Consider the following 19,644-nt stretch of genomic DNA (forward strand, 5'->3'; position numbering starts at 1 on the left):
CCAGTGTCTGTAAATAAAGATTTCATTGGAACACAGCCATGCTTATTCATTGACATACGTCACTGGCTCCGCTTTACACTACAAGAACAAAGCTGAGCAGTTGTGACAGACTGTGGAGTCCCCAAAGCCTAAAATGTTTAGTTATGGGTTAAATTGTAGCCCCTCACCTTAATTCATATGTCGAAGTACTAACCTCTAGTACCTCAGAATATGACTTTATTTGGAAATAATGTCTTTGCAAATGCAATTAGTTAAGACGAGGTACGGGAATAGGGTGGGCCCCTGAGCCAATGTGATCGGTGTCCTTATTAAAAGGAGAAACTTGAACACAGGCACTCACATAGAGATACCACCTTGTGAAAACAAAGGCAGAGATGAGGGAATGCATCAGACCCTTGCACTGCTCTCTCAGGGAACCAACCCTGCCGACACCTTGACCTTGCACTTCGGCCTCCAGAGCTGGGAGACAATCACTTTCTGTTGTTGAAGCCACCCAGTCTGTGCGACTTTGTTATGCCAGCCCTAGCACACTAATATACTGACTGTCTGGCCCTCTACAGACAGAGTTTGCTGATTCCTGTTAAGCTCTAAGTATTAACAAAAATTTAGAAACAGGGCAAAGCGACTCTAGTCCTCAGTCAGGACCTAATCTAGATATGCCAGGGCTCAGGGACTGGCTCTGGCTCCTTGGTTCCTTGCTGGAGAAAGTGCTCATCTCCCTGCCCATCAAAACTTGTCCCTCCTGTGTCCCAGTCCCTCAGGTCTCTCAGATGACTGACTACACCTAAATTGATGTTAGCCAATTGGGGCTACTAGTGGCTGATGATGGCTTGGTAGATTGGCCCAGAGACAGCATCTAGTTTTCTTCCTATTTTGATGATGATGATGATGATTATTATTATTATTATTATTATTTTGAGATGGAGTCTCACTCTGTCACCCAGGCTGGAGTACAGTGGCAAGATCTTGACTCACTGCAACTTCCACCTCCCGGGTTCAAGCAATTCTCCTGCCTCTGCCTCCTGAGGAGCTGGGACTACAGGCACTTGCCACCACACCTGGCTAATTTTTATATTTTTAGTACAGATGGGATTTTACCATGTTGGCCAGGCTGGTCTCAAACTCCTGACCTCAAGTGATCTGCCCACCTCCACCTCCCAAAGTGCTGGGATTGCAGGCGTGAGCCACCGTGCCCGGCCTTATTTTTTTTTATTTTTGAGATAGGGTCTCGCTCTGTCACCCAGGCTGGAATGCAGCGGTGCAATCATGGCTCATTGTGATTTCAACTTCAGGCTTAAGCAATTCTCCTACCTCAGCCTCCTTAGTAGCTGGGAGCACAAGTACATGCCACCACACCTGCCTTTTTTTTTTTTTTTTTTTTTTTTCACAGGGATGGGGGGTCTCTTTATGTTGGCCAGGCTAGTCTCAAACTCCTAAGCTCAAGCGATCCTCCTGCCTCAGCCTCCCAAAGTGCTGGGATTTCAGGCATGAGCCACTGCACCTAGCCTTCTTCCTGTTTTAAATGGCCTATTCCAGAGGCAGGAGTTTTGTGAAATGAGTGTTGTGGCACATGCCCCCTCAGTCCCCTTATCTCACATGACTTCAGGAAACTGCTCTGCTCATGAATGGAAATTCTTATTCTGAGATGTAAGAATCAACAGCTCCCAAAGACTGTGAGCCCCACAGCTGCATGCAAAGCTTCTGTGAACCCGGCTGGGACTGACCTGTCCTTTGGAGGAGGACTTAGTGTAGATCCACAGTAAACGTGCAGTGCAGCCATGGGGAAGAAGTTGTAGACATGGAAAACAGTCATCATGAAACCCAAGATAAGATCACCATTCTCCTGCCTCAGCCTCCCAAGTAGCTGGGACTATAGGCACCCGCCACCTCGCCCAGCTAGTTGTTTTTTTTTTTTTTTTTTTTTTTTTGTATTTTTTAGTAGAGACGGAGTTTCACCGTGTTAGCCAGGATGGTCTCGATCTCCTGACCTCGTGATCCGCTCATCTCAGCCTCCCAAAGTGCTGGGATTACAGGCTTGAGCCACCACGCCCGGCACAAAAAATTTAAAAATTAGCCAGGTGCAGTGGTGCATGCCTGTAGTCCTAGCTACCTGGGAGGCTGAGGCGGGAGGATCACTTGAGCCCAAGAGTTCAAGGCTGCAGTGAGCTATGATTGCACCAGTGCCCTCCAGCCTGGGCAATAGGCCAAGACTCTGTCCCTTAAAAATAAAAAATAAAAAGGACCCTATTTCCAAATAAGGTCACCTTCTGAGGTTCCAGGTGGACATGAATTTGCAGGGACACTGTTCAATCCAGTACAGTCCGTATGATTTAAAGTGAGAGGCCGGGCACAGTGCCTCATGTGTGTAATCCCAGCACTTTGGGAGGCTGAGGTGGGCAGATTACCTGAGGCCAGGAGTTCAAGACCAGCCTGGCCAACATGGCGAAACCTCATCTCTCCTAAAAATACAAAAATTAGCCCGGTTTGGTGGCAGCACCTGTAATCTCAGCTACTCAGGAGGCTGAGGCAGGAGAATCACTTGGACCCAGGAGGTGGAGGTTACAGTGAGCTGAGATTGCTCCTCTGCACTCCAGCCTGGTTGACAAAGCGAGACTGCGTCTCAAAAAAGAAAAAAAGAAAAAAAAGAACGTGAGAGAATCCCCAACCATACTTGCTCCAGTCAATGGGGAATTGTTTGGCTCCTGTAGCTGGGAAGCTGAGTGTGACTCTTCAGGTTTCAGGCACACAGCAGGAAGAGGAAGCGGGGGTTCAAATATGTCTTCAGGAATCCGTCTCCTTTTCTTCATCTCTCGGCTCTGCATTCCTCTGGTGTCGGCTTCTTTCAGGCGGCCTCGTCCGGTACGGTAGTAAGAATGGTCCTTGGCACCTCCAGGTTCTCACTGTCCTGACAGTCAATCTCAGTAAAAACAGTATCTTTTTCCTGATTTTCCAGTAAGAATCCCAAGAGGAACTCCATCTGGCTTGGGTGGCAGACCAGTCCTTGAGCCAAGGGTAGTGCAAGAGCTAGAAAGCTATAATTGGCTGGGCCTGCCTGGGTCCTATGCCCGCCTGTGGAATCAGAGTGGGGTCAGCCTTCCTGAATTCTTGGGATGGGGCTGAGGATTCCTCCTAGAGATGCAGGACATGGAAGACCCAAGATGGGCATTAGTAGGCAGCATGATAACCACACAGCTCTAGCTCAGAGGCAAACATGTCCCCAGCTCTGAAAATAACCCTTCCAATTAAAGTGAGTGTTTGAGGCAGATGACGATCAACTGTTTCTCCTACCCCTGTTTTCATTTCTTTCTGGTGAATACTAACGTTGAATTGGATATAGAATGTAAAGAGCTTTCCCTTGGCCCATGTTTTGGGAAGTGCCTAGAGAGAAGCAGATCCGGGCTCCTTTGCTCAGAATTTATCCCATGCTTTCACGGTTGCTAATTACTGTTCTGTCAGACCCCAAAGGTGGGGCATCGTTATTCAGGGCCAGTCGGCCAGGCAGAAAGGCAGGTACAGGATGCGGCTCTGAACCTGTAAAGTGTCTGCCACTCTCCAGCTAATGAATACAGGCTTGTAAAAGAGTTGGGACTCTGCTGGCATCCTGAATGGGACAGTGGCTAACAGCTAAGTCCTAAAGCTGTGCTTGTCTACAAGCAGCCCTTAGAAATCAGGAGAACAGTAACCACGTGACCCTGAGCACATGTAGGTAGAGTCTCTCATTTCTTCATCAGCAAGCATTTTTTGAGAACATTTATGCCAAGCTCTGTGTTAGGCATCAGGGATACAAAAGACAAAGGAAATTCGGTCTGTGGAAGGTCCACTTTTTACTGGGGACTGTAGTCAATGTACTGGAAAGAGAGATGCGTAGGGAGATGGGAGAATACAAGAGGGGCATAGCCAGGAAATGCCTCTTGGAAGAGGAGGGAAGAATGCACGTATGTCATAGATCAAGGACTTGGTTTGGAATCAGGGTGACTCAACCTAAAAATGCTTTTTGGTCATAAATAACAGAAGACCCAATTCAAACTGACTTTGGAAAATAAAATCAGTTTATTTTCTCATATAAGTTAAAGTCCAAAGAAAGGGTGGTTTGATTAAAACAAAAAAAGGAAGTTCACTGTCGGCCTGGCATGGTGGCTCACACTTGTAATCCCAGCACTTTGGGAGGCTGAGGTGGGCAGATCACCTGAGGTCAGGAGTTTGGAACCAAGCTGGCCAACGTAGTGAAATCCCATCTCTACTAAAAATACAAAAATTAGCCAGACGTGGTGGCAGATGCCTGTAACCCCAGCTACTCTGGAGGCTGAGGCTATAATCCCAGCTACCTGGGAGGCGGAGGTTGCAGTGAGCTGAGATCGCACCACTGCACTCCAGCCTGAAGACAGAGCATGACTCCGTCTCAAAAACAAAAAAAAAATTAAAAATTAAAGTTCTCTGTCTTCAGGACTGGGGTTCTATTTCTCTGCCCACTGTGGGTCAGCTTCTTTCTTGGGTTGGCTTCCCTCCATAATCAAAAGGGCTGCAGTGGATCCAGCCTGACATCCACACACCAAACTGTCCAGGTGACCTGGCATTTCAAGCAAAGTTGCTGAGATCCACTCTGTTGAATGGGCTTCAGTCACAAGCCTGCTCCTGGTCCAGTTACCATGGCCAGGGGCATGGAATGTACTGATCATGGCAGCCTCAGTCACAGCTGTACCCCTGGAGCTGGGGGAGCGTCAGCTGTGCGGAACAGGGAAACGAACGCAGCCACCGTGGATCTGCTATACACAGGAAGCAGACGCCTGGCTAGGCCTGGTGAGGCCTCGTGCATGGTATCATCACTCATCAATACACAGGAGCATTGGCTGGAAGAAGCTCCTGATTCCTCAGTGAAAAGTGTCGTGACCAAGAGGTCAGTTTCCCAGCTCTTGAAAACCTGTTCTTCAAGGAAAAAAAAAAAAATCTTATCAGTCCTCATCATACCTTGGCTTCTGAAATACATGAAACCAGAGCCTCCCTTGGCTTGGCCAGATGCCTCCTCTTGTCTGAGAGGCGGACAGTAGCGTATCACTCAGGGTAGCTTATGGTATTCGGCAGTGAAAAACAACCCCCAGTCCTCAGTGGCTCAACGCAAGTCCACCGGGAGTCCAGGTGTGTCTCCAGGACAGTGGCTCTTTACATGATGACTGCAGGATCCGGGCAGAAGATGTTACCACTGTCCTGTAACTTGCACTCTCTGGAACGATACAGCCCCCCCCCCCCAGTCAAAACCGCAGGAAGAGCCAGCTAAAGAGACAAACACTGGAAGTTAGATGCCTCCACCTGGGAGTGACACTGAGAACTTTTGCTCTCACTTCTTTAGCCAAAGCTAGTTCCAAGACCACGCCTAACATTAAGGTGAGTGCATCCATGCCTGGAAGTAGAGGAGAACCGGATATTGGAGAACACTCATAATGCCTGCTCCAGTGGAATTCCTGGGCTCCTCGAGCAAGAGCAGAGAGCTGTGCCAGGTGCCGCGCCTGTCCCCTGCACTGGAACCAGCCTTCTGTGATTCCGGCTGCCACACGCAGGAGCTCATTTCCAGGCTGGGAGGAGACTGGCAATGGAAAGATTAACTGCTCCCTGGGTTCCACATGGGGATCAGTACTTTCAATAGTACTTTGTGAGTTCAGCCTCAAAGTAAATGGTTAATTCATCTTGTATCAACAGCACTGTGATTCATAATGTAAACTTGGAGAATCCTTGATGTTTCGGGCCCACATTCCTTTTATTTTGGCTCTGCATTCTTTTAAAGCCACAGTGTGCTCATTTAATAGAATGCAGCATGCAAATGCACAAGTTTTTGCCTGGAGGCAATTTAGCCTGGCTGTTTCAATGGATGTCTTCTTTCAAGTGTATATTCTTTCTTAAATTATTTACTGGGTAAACACACTTTGCATTTTCAAAAGGGAGATTAAGACGGCTTGCTGCAGACCTAGTTCAACAGAAAGCTCCCCGCTTGCCCAAAGTTAGGAGGAAGTTACTTTGGGCTTCTCCCCAAGTTCCTTCGCCACCATCTCACTAGCTGGGAACCCCTCGGCCTGGCTGGTTTTTCTAATTCTCTCCAAACTCTGCATTCCTTTCTGCTTTGCCTACAGCAATATGGGCCGGCAGCCCCTGGCTGCGATTGCAACTAGGCTTCCTCACAGATGGGGCCCACCAGTGCCAGCCTGTATTCCCCACTTCCAAACTGGCTCGGTCCTATCCACCCAGATGCCCTGAGAGTTCACTTTTCTGGTCCTGAGGGGGACCACATTTGCACAACTCCTTTGAGGTCCAAAGCTGGGTGGACGGCCCAGCCAGTCGAGCTTACTTAGAGCTCTCTCTGTTCCAACTCTTTCCCCACCCCCATCTACTCTGCCTCCCAAACGTCTGCCGGCATTTGGTTTGAAAGCAAATGCCCTTTCCTGCTGACACCCCGCCCCCACCCAGCACACAGGGAGTCCCCTCTAGCTTGGGGAGAAGACCCAGTCATGCTCTGAGAAGGCGTGATGGTAGCAAGTTTCATCTTTGGTGGGGCTTGCTTCAACTTTGAACTTTAGCCTTTTCCATGCAGACTCCCTGAGATTTTCCTGCAAATTAATTGCACAGACTTCTTCTCCACCGTCCTTTGAATGGAAGATTACAGTTACCAGAGACTGCATTCTTTCATGATCACTCTTTGGGCAGTTCTCTTGAGTGCCTGTGTGCCAGCAACTGTGCCATGTGTGGGGTGGTAGAGGTGAATTCCACACGGCCCCAGTCCACACAGGTTGGGCCCTTGGAAGCGGGCGGTGGAGGGGAAGCCACCAGGCCCTGTGGGTGCACCAGGGAGGGGGTGAAGCCCAATTAGGAAGGCTAGGGAAGAGCTGAGGATTTAGGGATTCCTGTGTATTCATATTTCTTACCATGCCTCAGATTGAACAAGTAACACCCACAGCTAATCCTTTCTAAATTAGCATCATGGATGCCTTGGGGTCCTCAACCCACAAATAAAATGGTTGTCAACCAAGCTGTACAAGAGACACACTACTGTAGATTACTGTAGGCAGAATTTTAAAGAGTTTTCATGCTTTTAATCTGTTTCACTGCTGAGTTTCAATTTTGCTGATTTCCTTTGCAAGTCTGATGAGGGTGACTGTGGTAAATAGAGATTTTGACAGTGACTTGGGCAAATGGGATGTGTAGGGACTGTTCTGAAGACTTCTGTCCTTTCCAGAGAAAGGGGGAAAGAAATCAGTTTGGGTTTTAAACAGAGCCACTAAGTAGCACCGATCAGTGTTCATAATTAGCCTCCCTATAATAAGCCATGAAGTCCTGTTTTTATTTATTTATTTGGGGGACAGAGAATCTTCCTGCCTCTTGAGTAAGTATGGCCTGTTAAGTCTGAATTAGCTGTCATCACAGAAGAATGAATGTCGGAGTGCAGACTTTCTAGTGGGGAAGGGAAGAACTAAACAAGACAGATCTTAGCCGAGCCTTGCGTGATAAATGAGGACCAAGTGGGCCATTCATCTCCTGCGAGGAGAGTGGACAGAGGCACGAAGGCAGTTTTGCGGAAGACGTGTCAGCAAATGTGATCATTTTGTAACCTGTCAGGAGGAGAAGGAGCTCGTCCTTTTAGGGGGCCACAAGGGAGTGGGTTGGTCTGATATGACAGTTTCCATTCAACCGTTTAGGTTTGGAGAAGGAGGGGACGGGTAAGGAGGAATCCTACTAAAACTACAACCTGATGTCATCCTTCCGGGAAATAAACTCATCTAGGAACTAGAAAAGGCTGCAGAGACCCTGCAAATATTTGTGTGTGTGAAGATACAAAGTAGGGGTGTGGGGTCTCTGTTCCGTGGGGGGCCCGGCTTCACCCCCCCAGCTCCTCCCCATGGAATACCCATGGCCAGTGTTTGGAGACTGGAGTAGGGCAGGAGGCCTTTTGCTGCTTGGAATTTGGAGGAGGGCTGGGTGGGGTTTGCCGTGGGGTTTTGAGCTGGACAGATAGCTGGCTAGACTGCCAGCCAGCCTATGTCTGTATTTCCGTGCAGCTCTGTGAGAGCGAGCGTGGGCACGGCTGTTTGACCTAGGTTCCCTTTGAAACTCTCAACAAAGCACTCTGATGTTCGACCTCTTTTCTCCGAATGAGGTAACAAATTATGAAACAACCTCATCAGAAGCTCTCTGCAGGCATCTGGGAGCGTGTGTCTCCACTCTGGTCCCCCTTCTGAGTTGCTGGTTCCCCATCAGCACGCAGCCCAGCCAGATCCCAGGGAGGGTGGAATCCCTGGAGGTGAGGGCCCAGCAACAGATGCACAACAGGCACCTTGAGTACATTGTATATTTCTCATTTCCATCTTTTTTGCTATGGAGCAAATGTAACGTTTCCTCCTGGCGTAACGGAGCGTGAGCCCCAGTGACAGATGACGGTTTCACAGCCTAAGCTGCACATTTGACACTTGCTTCTCAATTCCATCCTTTTCTTCCTTAGTCTCTCTTTTACTTTTCCCCAGGTATTTTTATGCAGGTAAGTACCTTACTGACATGTGTTTCCTTGGAGTCTTTTACTTTAACAGGAAACACTGCAAAAAAATGAGGCTTGTCTCACCTTTTAAATTAAAAAGAGAAGCTCGCAAAGGGCTCTTGATCGCTTAAAGAGACTACATGGTATTCTGAGCCCAGAGAGCCATTTGATTCGCCTTCGCTTTGCAGTAAGCATTTCTCGGAGGGCAGCGTGACAATCGTGTGGAGTCTTTCGTTTTCTCGTGGATCGTTTGTAGAACCAGAAAGCTGCGTGATCTCTCTTCACACACACACACACGCACACGCACACGCACACGCACGCACACGCTCCCCACCCCCACCTGCAAAGCTGCCGTTTGATTAGCCACCCTGGCCTCGGACGGCATTTGTGGGAAGGCCCTCCACTTATCTGTGTGTGTTTTTTCTCCTTTGCTGTCTCCTAGAATCATCCAGAACCGCATCCTGCTCGTCATCCTAGGGATCGTCGTGGTCATCACCATCCTGATGGCGATCACTTTTTCTGTCAGAAGACACTGATGTATCTGCTCTCCCTTGATAAACAGCAACAACAGCTTGTTCTGAGTAATTAAGACAAAATGGTCACATGAATCATTCTGTTGCACTGACAGGCCCCGGGTGACCCTCTCTCTCCCTCACCACCGTTGGGCTGAAGTGCAAAGAGTGTAAAAATATTTTCTATTCCTGTTTGCATGTGGGTTGGTTTCCTTTTCGAGGTTTGTCTTCACCCAGATTCGTTTTTTAGACGGGAAGGTGAATGTTTATTTGCCTTTTTGCTAATGTCATCAACTAGCCAAAATAGCCCGGTGACACTCCTCTTAGCCCTTTGGACGTGTCAAGGGCCGTGGTTTGGGAGAGGACATGATGAGTCAGTCACGAGAGCTTCTGTTTGTCACACGCCTCTTGTTGCTGAAAAGCTCTTCTGTGATGTCCGAGGATAAAAAGGCAGCAAAAAGCAGGGGATGGAGTCAGTGACCCAGTCCGGCAAGCCAGCCCTGTTCCTACCCAGGCCTCATGAATATGGTCATCAACCTGCTTGAGTGCTTTCATTGTAAAGGTCGGTATTTAATGTCAGTTGTACAGGAAATTGACTTAGCACTTTCCCTGTTTTTCTATTGCATAATTTTTTTTTTGAAAACCCAAGAATATTTTTGCTGAGCCTGCCCAATATTCACTGTTCACAACTTTGATTACTGGCTTCAGGAAATATTTCCTTGCCTTCCCCAAATCCCATACTCCCCAGAATCTGCTGGCAAAGTGAGCCCTGGCACGGGATTTAATTGTGACCTCGTCTTCCCTGACCTGTGTAAGCATCTCTGTATCCTTTCGATTTTAATATCTGCACTGCCAAAAGCAGTCCTCATACATGCAAAAGGTCTGACAAGGTTCTCTCCACATCCATTCCAGTATGTAAAGAGACCATGAATATTTCAGTAAGAGCAAGAACATGACTCCATCAGTGTGAAATTTCAAATGTGATTATAAATATGGGAGAGTCCTATAGGAGGGTCCGCCAGAGATAAACTTCCCGGAAAACGTTCCCTAACCTCCTTTAAAAGAATAGAGGATGGTGGATTGTTACAAAAGGAACGGCTTGGGTTTTTTAGCTAACAAATGTTAGCAAGCCTTTCCTGAATTCACTATGTATTCAAACTTCTAATATGCTCTGTGATTTTTTTCTTTTCATTTCTTTCTGTCTGAGGTAACCAGGCATTGCGTTCAAAATGAGCTCATTTGTGATCAGGCTTAAAAGTTGCCCAAGCTGAGGTCGCTTCCCCCCCAGTCACAAAGCAGAATGTGTTTTTCTCAAGACTTCATAGGCACTTACTGGTCCGTACTATCTTTGGAATATAATTAGAAGCTTTGAATCCTTGAAAAGCAAACCTGTTCTCTTCATCAAAAATGCTAACCACCTGTGCCCATGGATCAAGATCACCTGGATGTAGTGCTTGATATTTTTCCCAACTCAGAAGAAAACCATTATGGTTTAGAGAGGAAATGCAGAATGGCAGAATCCACCAGAGAAATTGCACTTATCGAAACAGGCCAAGGCCTGCATGTGTTCAGATAAATCATTTAGTATTGTGTAAATAAAGCTGCAGCCTTTACTTCGGAGGGATGGTGTGGGATTTTGGCCGAGGGAAGCAGGACAGAGAAGGAGCAGGAAGCTATGCTAATTTTCCTGTCGGCTTAAGGGATCCGTCTCAGCAAGAATCTTGTATTCTGATAACGGAATGCTGTACATGCTAACCACATCTAAGAACCATTAAAAAGCAAGGAAACAAACAAACAACCCTTTTCTCATTCCGACACACGAATAGTCGTCGAGTATTACACCAGCCCCTCCGGTGGCTTCCTTCGAAACTGTTGATATTAGCTAAAGTGTATAACCAGTTACCAGCTGCACTTCGCACGGCCATCCCGTCTACAATGCAGCAGACTCTTCCCAAGGCCACCTAGCAAGCAAGGTTGATCGGATCATCTAAACTTGCTGCCTCCTAAATATTTCACTGAATCCTGGCGTTCGTGTTGAAGTAGACAAAATGTGAAAGGAGGAGTGCATTGCTCACCTCTCGATAGCTTTTTTCGTTCAAGTTCTATGTCTTTATCTGCTCTTGACTGTGATTTTACCCCAGTTCAACCTTGGGAGTGGGAAGAATATGAACAGATAACCCTTGGCCTAACAGCTCCATCAAACCTCCTTGAGAGCAACCACCTAGGCCAGGCTAGTGAGTGCTTTGTGAGGAAACTGGTCAGAAGGTTCCCTCAACTCCTTCCTGGTCCTCCTGGAGGCTGCAGAAAAGATTTAGGGGATCCCCAGCAGAGGCCAATTGCTCTCCCTCCTTCCCTGCCCCACCGGGAAAGGAATAACGTCCACAAACTTGAAGCAGATAGAGAATTCGATCTGTGAAAGGTCCTAGGTACTTAGTGTGTGGACTTTGACAAATATTTCTCAAGTTGGGAGCCCTTGTTAAAAATGATGTTTAAGGGAGTGGTTTGGGGGGAAGATGAAGACGTGGAGGAGGAAGAAGAGAAGGAAGCCCTTGCCATATAAAATTCATGCGGACTAAACAGTTTCCCTGACAGAATAAATAAAGTGGATGCTACCCCACTCCAGAATCAAAAGCAATTTAATTAAAGTCTCTTAAGTTGTAAAGAGTTTTAAATGATCCATGTTGAAGGCGAATGCCTGCAAATGCAGCGGGGCCTGACGTCAGCTGCCGGGCCTGGGCTGGGAGGCCATTTGCTATTCTGTTTAAGGCAGGCTGGATTGTCTTATTTTGGAACCAGCTTGGTGGGGGGTTTGCTTTGCTACTGCTTCTGAGCCCTGAGCTTCAAAGGCTGAAATTAATGGTGAACAAAATTGTGCGGCTCTGGCCATCCCATGCGGGGCAAGCCCATTGAGGGTTATCATTAAGTAAAGAAATAAAGAGGGGGAAGAAAGCCTGCCTGTTCCAAAAACCTCATCAGATAATGACCTCAGTGATTGGGTTTTCATTACCAAACAGCATCCAGAGATTATCAACCCATAGAAGAAGGGAGGGGGGAAAAAAAGAAAGAAAGGAAAAGCAACTGTCTTTCTCTCCCTCTCTTTCTCCTTTTTTTTTTTTTTTTTTTTTTTGCACATCTTTTCTTTAAAACTGTCAGATCATTTCAGTATTTCAAATCCGAGGAAAACAGCCTGCCTGCTGCTGTATTTGAAGTTGTAATGGTGTCAAAAAGTCACGACTGACTGACAGCCGTCAGTCCCAGAGGGGCTCATTAAATCATAAAAACTTGACAAGGAAATAATTGCGCATTGCCAGCAACTTGGCGCCTGTTTAGACGCTTTTATTTTCTTTCATTATTAGTCCCCACCATTACGTTCATTAACAAATTGCATTAAACAACTGTTAAGGGCTAATGATTTGTTTATCGCTTTTTTTTATTATTATTATTTAAACATTAGCTGTGTCATGTGGTACCCCAGCAGCCTCTTGCCATCATCTGACTGAATATTTTTCCACTCCGAGCTCTGGGTACTGTTGGAATATGAAATAGATTATTCATTACTCTCCTCTTTGCCACTGATTTGGTTTCATGTAGCGTCTTCCACAGAGAAAGATGAAAACTTGTCAAAAATAGGTTATATCTTATTCGAAGGGGTAACAATAGCAGCAGGTACAGGCACACTTTAATATTTAATTAAGGTTGATGTTAACCCCTTTAAATGACTTTAGCTGTAAGTTATATTCAAATGCAGAAGAGAAAAATAATTGTTCTTAATTTGCAACCTGTTCAGCAGGCGTTCTTCATGGAGTGAGCTGGAAATTTAGAGCAGAATTTTTAAATAATGAAATTTCCCATCATAAATATTTATAGCAGTTTGTCTACGTAGTGGAGAATTGACTAGAAGTGATGATCTCCTCATCCCTTTGGTTTGAACTGCTCGCCTAGTGAGGCACTTCATGCTTGGGAGTGGAGGTGGCTTTTCCTGGGAGAAACGTGTGTGTGGAGGGGAAGTTCAGAGCCAAGTTCTGTTGGTTGGTTGGTTGTAGTCAGCGCTGGTTTCAAAGGAACCACTGTGAGTCCCTAGTCTCCAGGCGACTTGCCTTCCCCTTTGGCTGAGTGTGTGGTTGCAGGGATGTGGGCAGGCGGGAGAGCCAGTAGAGAGGTCTTAAAGGAAGATGTGTGTCCGGTCGGCTGGTTTGGGAAGGGTCTGATTCGGAGTATGTCTTGGTCATCTCCGTGCAGTCAACTGGAGCTCGTTCCCTAATACTCTACGGGGAGACACTTGGCTTCGGTGGGCCTTCTGTCCTGTGACTTGCTCTTCTTTTCCATGGGCCATGAGCTTGAAGGGCCAGGGAGGAGAGAGCCCCATCATCCTCATCCTAAATCAGAAGCCAGTGGCCTTCTCCATGCTATGGCTGCTGTCTGTATGTCTGTATGTCTGTATGTCTGCTTAGCCTGTTTGTTTGATGAGTTTATATAACCGTGGAAGCCACCCTCAGAGGTCTGGTTCATTGACACTTCAGGGCAGGGGTGTTGGGTCAATATCAGGGAATGGGAAGTTCCTTTCTCCCACCCCCGAGGGACCAGGCCCCTTATGTAGCTCCGCCATGGGTGTGAGGGGAAGAGATGGTGCGTGTTCCTTGCTCAGTGTAGCATCTCTCAGCGTCGCCCACCCAAGGACAGATAGTCCTGCAGGACCCGTGGCGTGGGAGGTACCTGCCTGGCAGACATGAACCAGGTGAGACCTGGCCTCAAGCCTCTTTCGTTACTATGGGCATAGGAACAGCAGACATGCTAGGCTTTGGAGGGTCTCAAGCCTCCCTTTCAATCCAGGATAAATTAGCCACATGACAATCTGTCCCCCTTGAGATGGACTTCACACCTCAACAGAAAAGGTACCCAGAGCCATTTTTCCAAGAAGGAAGGAAGGAAGGAGGGAGGGAGGGAGGGAGGGAGGGAGGGAGGGAGGGAGGGAGGGAGGAAGGAAGGAAGGAAGGAAGGAAGGAAGGAAGGAAGGAAGGAAGGAAGGAAGGAAGGCTTGCTCTGTGATGAGCCATCCCCAGTCCAACTCCCAGTGACCCTGGTTGAGGGCCTGCCTGAGACTAGCTCAAACTCGACCTCACCCTATGCTGTAACTCTCTAACTCTACACTAGCCTCCGAGAAATACTCTGGTGGCTTCACTTTGCCTGCGACCCATCAGACTCAGACCAGTGGCAGCTGCCAGAAGCTGGCCACATAATGTCAGCAGTCAGGTGGCTCTCAGACCAGATGCCAGTCTTTGTTAAGTAGGGCAGGTGACTACGTGGACAGCTCAGAAAAGCTCCTGAAGCCACAAGTATTGCACCCAAGATGGATGAGAGCAGCCAGGCCCAGGCAGGAAGAGTGTGTCACCGGAGCCAAGACTTCCTGAAATGGGTGACTGAGCCAGGGTTAGTGTCCTGTTGTGGATGAGGGCAGACGCAGGGAGTGCCGAGTGAGGTCCCGTCTCCATTGGGATTCCAGCACAGTAAGAAGGAGCCAGCTTGCCAGAGGTGAGCCGGGCAAAAGCAAGATGGCAGGACGGGTCACGATGTGTTGGGGGTTGGGTAGCAGAGGGTGGACAAGTGAGGGATGGACGGATTTCCCAGCACCAGGGGATAGCAAGGGCAAGTAGGCCCCCCTGAGCTCATCACTACCCTTCTTCAGGAGGAGCTAAAGATGGGGAAAGGCAGGGTGCATCTCTCCAGGACCCCCTGCCCCAGTCACACACCCCTGTGGCCGTGGCTCCTGGGCTTCCAGCGTGCTGTGGGGAAAGCAATTCCTCATCCCGAATCGCTCGTTACTCATGCTACATGAAGAACACAGGCATCACAGAGGGGGGGATCGCCAGGAAGCAGAGCTCTGGACTGTTATTCCATGAACTCGCGCACCCCCTCCTTCCCTTCATCCAAACAAGGCCCTTTGGCGTGAATAATAGCTCAGCGGCTCCGAAGCCGTATTGATCGGCTGCACACGCGGCTCCGCAGAGAACGGCCAGGGCTTTTCCTGGGGGCAGGACCAGCACCGCTCAGCGCAGCCGCCTCTCCCCCTCCCACTTCCCCGGCCTCCCCCAGGTGTGTTCAGGAGGGGACAATACCTGGGGGAGCCCAGGCCCTCTCCAGCTCAGTGCCACTTCGTTGCTGCAACTTTTCTATTTTTCACTTATTTTGCCAGGGAAAGCACCTAAGTTAGAGAGAAATGTTTTTTCGTGACAAGGCCCCACAGAGCTGAGAATGAACACATCCTCCCGCTCCAGCTTCTCCCCAGAAGGTTCTGCCAAAGACCCAGGTCATAGAGGCATCCTGGACTGACACCTGTGGGGGCCCTGTTATACCCCCAGCGCCAACAAGCACTTCAGCATCCCGTGCCACACTTTCCCGTTACTCTCCCCTGTCTTATGCCATCGGAAAAGAGGAGCCGAGAACATGGCTAGGACTTACCACCTCCCTGGGGAATGGGGACTGTTGCAAAATTCAACAGAGGTGCATCAGTCACAGGTTGGGAGACCAGCAGAGACCAAAGCCTGCCAGCCCCTCTCCCTGAGCCTCTGACCAGACTGTCCCTTCCCGTGTTTGCACCTCTTCTGGACACAGGAAGTGGCCAAGGCCTTGACCCTTTGAGGGACGCCAGGCCCCTGCGCAGTGACACCCTGCGTGCCGGTGGATGCCTGAAACCCCACCCCTAGAGTTGCAGTACTGTGATTTCTGCCCTGGAACACTGGAAAAATGCAGATTCATTTTTCCCTAGACAGCTTCAGTCCCACCAGCCACAGATCCCTCTGAGTGAGTTGTCTGACCATTTCCTGGGGGCAGATTTTGGGTTTGGGGGAGGACAGATCCACTACGTGAGGGAGCCTGATGGTCTTTGGGAGAAGGGTTAGAAGGAAAGAGGGGCTTGGTTCCCTGGGAGCAGCTCCCTGGAGGTTGCCCCGTATCAGCTGCCTTCAGCCTTGCCCTCAAGCCCACTGCCTGGCCAGGCCCCTGTTGTTCTAAGGATTGTGTTCTGGCTCAGGGCTGCATGCAGGCAAACACGGGAGCCTGAGAATGGGCTCTGCCAAGGAGCAGATAATGGGTCGAGGGTCCCCTGGCAGGTCCCACGGCCATGCCCCGGCTGAGAAGGATTGAGAAAGAACAGGGAGGCTGGGTTGGAGTTTGGACAGCTAACCCTGGGGGCAGGCAAATTGTGTCCCTCCTCTGGCCCTGCTGAGGCTGAAAGAAGTCCAAATCCAATGTAGCGTACAATTTGGCATTTGGGGGAGGACCCAAAATGGATTCTTCCTGCCCTGAGCAGACCTTCCCCACACTGCCACATCCAGGGGTCTTGGCACAGAGGGGACACTGGCCGTCAGAGACTCTCCGCTCAATTCCATCTTCTCTCATTCATCCACACCCACCCCTCCAGAGCTCTACACTGCATTTCTAAAGAAAGGGAGAAACTCGAGTGAGAACTAGAGGGCTTCAATGACTTCATTATTGTCCCCGACAAGACTTCTAAATAATCCAGCCTTTCCCTGTTTGAAGCATGAGAGGTGTAAGCAGATTTATTCATTCATTCAATCAATATTTATTGAGCATCTACTATGTTCCAGGCCCCAAAGACACATGGTGAAGAAGACAGATAAGAAAACAAGGAAGATAGTCTCACTGCACTGCAAGTCAGAAAACTATTTTCATTTCCAGAATCCTGACTCCAATCTTGGGCAAGGTCACTCTCGGGGTCTCAAAATCACATTGCGATGCCTGTGCCTCTGCCCCCTTCCACGCTACCCCCTGAGATGAATGCCCCATCACTGTGAATTGCCAGGCAAAATCCTCTCCAAGTAGACAATGCTGTGTGCTCATTCCTCCTTGCAGTCCCCATGACTGCATTAGCAAAGGAGCCCCGCTGAGGCTGAGTAGGGCTGACACTTGCCTGCAGGTGGGCAGGTCCCCATCAGCACTGGTCCTACGTCCAGGACTGGCCTAGGAGAGGCCAGGGATAGGAATGGGGACCGTTTAGATCGGGGCTGACTTGAAGAATTTTTTTCCCCCTGCTTATTAAATGTTAAAGGTTTGACTTGGCAGGCAATCAGGAGCCCAAAATATCATAAAAGGGAAAAAAGTTGCCGAGTGGCTAAGAGGTGCACCACGGGAGTGTCACTGGGCCCGCCGGCGAGGTGAATTGCTAAGCAGAGAGCAGTGAACAGGGAGGAAATGGAGCAGCAGACATTTTCAAAGGCTTCTCTCCCCTTCTTCTCCTCTCTCTGTCCCCCATGCGGAAAGGGGAAAATAGAAGTAGAATCCAGATTGGGGCGCGTGGCTGATTTGGTCCTCCCCGCACCATCCTCCCCCAGACAGCAGAGAAACTTTGATGTCTGGGTGCATGGCATTCAGGGACAGAGGAGCCCAGGCATCCCAGCAAATGCAACCGCATGTTCCGCCTCTGGATGGCCTCTCTGAACTCCTTTGTGGGGTAGATGAAGCTCACAGAGCTGGAAAGAGCAGCATTTTGAAATGAGGAAGCGTGGATCGGCATTCCTTGAGCTCAGTGCTAGCCACCTTGGCGGTGGGGTGGGCCAACCAGGAGCTCAGATTTATAAAACGTTTGAGCTTTGCGGGCCCTAGGGGGCCACTGTGGCCTACCTGTTGATTTTCAGATGGGGAAATGGGAGCTCAGAGAGGGGACAAGATTTGCTGAAGGTCACCTAGCAGATTGGTTCCAGGTACAGGAGTAGATTCCATGCCTTCAGCCTCTAGTAAGACACCTTTCCTCTGTACCAGGAAGTGGAGCTTCAAACAGCACCAGGGTTTGGAACTTTTGTCTCGAATCCTCTCCGCCTCATCCCCACCCACTGCCCAGCAGCTCCAGGCTGGGTCTTTCGTCCCGTCAGGCTCAGAAGGGCTGTGGCCCAGCCAGAGCCGGGGGTCTCCTCAGTAGTGTTGGCCTTCACACTCTTGGTGCCAAAGTTCTCCAGTTACTTTTTTATTAAACCGACACGTACAGAAAAACTCAATTTTCGGCTGGGCACAGTGGCTCACACCTGTAATCCCAGCACTTTGAGAGGCCGAAGCAGGCGGATCACTTGAGGTCAGGAGTTCGAGACCAGCCTGGCCAACATGGTGAAATCCTGTCTCTACAAAAATACAAAAATTAGCTGGGCATGGAGGCGCATGCCTGTAGTCTCTGCTAGTCGAGAGGGTGAGGCAGGAGAATCGCTTGAACCTGGGAGGCCGAAGTTGCAGTGAGCCGAGATCGCGCCACCGCACTCCAGCCTGGGCAACAGAGCAAGACTCTGTCACAAACAAAAAAACCCTCAGTTTTATCCCTGTGGGCTAAGACGATTGTCATAGCCCCACCATGACACTGAGCGTCGGCTACTGATGCTAAGGGGATGCAACTTAGAACTGGAGGGGAACTCGGACACCACTCCTGGGTCCAGATGGCTGTGGCTGGAGTACAGTCACAGCAAGGAACAGTGTGGCAGGGATACCAGTGAGGCTCTGGTCTCTTCCCAGAGTCTGGCATCTTTCATGCCAAGTTGGGCCTCAGGTCTCGGGGCTCTAGACCTTACTGTGCCAGTGGCCAGATGTGTGGCCTTATATGCCAGTCATACCCTGCTCCAGACCCCAGTTTCCTCATCCACAAAATGGGAAAGCTGGGCTAGAAAATCTCTCAGGAAGGTAGGTCTCTGCTAGCTCCCAGCCTTCCATGGCAGTGCAGAGGGAACCTTCCCAACAAAGTAAGAGCCAAAGGCTAAGATGGCAGCCGGTGGTTTGTAGAACCTTCTAGAAGACCAGGAGACTTGGTAAGCTGAGCTTGTAAGTGGTCCAGGATGCAGGGCTGGTGTCACAGGTGTGTGACCGGTACAGGTACACAGGGCTTTGTGCCCAGAAGGGCCCCACGCTTGGGAAATAAGGCTCTGCAGTCACTGTCTTCAAATTCTTAATAATTTTATCTTTGTCACTGGGTTTTGTAAGTGAAGTCCAATGGGACAGTGGACTGTGAACTGGGGAGGTGAAGCCTCCCATCTCCCTGTGTCCAGGATCTGCTTCTCAGCTGCTTGCCCCTCTGCCCCCCAGCTCCAGCTCCACTCAGCTTCTACCTCCCTGCCTCCCACCCAGCAACCACTGCCAACCTGCCCCCAACCTGGCACAGGCACACCCTGTGGGGGAGGGGAGCAAGCACACCCCACAGCATCTCAGAGTGGGGCATGGTGGCAGCAGTCCCCATCCTGCGCTGGCAGCCTGGGGCACATTCAGTGCAGGACTCTGCGGGGGTGAGCCCCTAGCACCCCCAGATCCAGCACCTCGTGTGTCCTGGTACGAAATTTGTAGTGACCCTGGGGGCTGCCCGTCTGCTGTGGGTTGGGGCAGGAGCCTGTGGGAGGATGCCTGGCTCAACCTCCTGCCCTAGGCCTTGGGCACAACATGTGGGCCCAGCAGCTCACAGGAAAGGGAGCCAGAAGATGGGTTCAAGTGTTCGGGTGTTCCCCAAGTCACCAGGGTGCCTTTGGGGGTCTGCACCCCCCCGGGAGAACCCTCATGTCTAGGGAGCACCCCATGGGGTCATCTCCATGCCTGAGAGGACCCTCCCTTCTTTCAACCTTCTGGAGTCATTTGTCTCTT

At 49.6% G+C, this 19,644-nt stretch overlaps 1 protein-coding gene across 8 annotated transcripts in view; it reads left to right on the forward strand.

The window, feature by feature from the left end:
* Positions 1-11,686, forward strand: part of VTI1A (vesicle transport through interaction with t-SNAREs 1A) — a 367,718-nt gene extending 356,032 nt beyond the window's left edge. For all 8 annotated transcript variants that reach the window (XM_005566431.5, XM_005566428.5, XM_065520180.2 and 5 more), the window contains one exon: positions 8,955-11,686. Coding sequence is in view for 4 of the 8 variants with exons in the window: in XM_005566428.5 (XP_005566485.1) it covers positions 8,955-9,048 (94 nt within the window). In the remaining 4 variants the exon portion in view is untranslated. The remainder of the gene's footprint in view (positions 1-8,954) is intronic.
* Positions 11,687-19,644: the final 7,958 nt, after the last annotated feature.

Source organism: Macaca fascicularis, chromosome 9 (assembly GCF_037993035.2).
Source record: "Macaca fascicularis isolate 582-1 chromosome 9, T2T-MFA8v1.1".
In the NCBI taxonomy this organism is placed as follows: domain Eukaryota; kingdom Metazoa; phylum Chordata; class Mammalia; order Primates; family Cercopithecidae; genus Macaca; species Macaca fascicularis.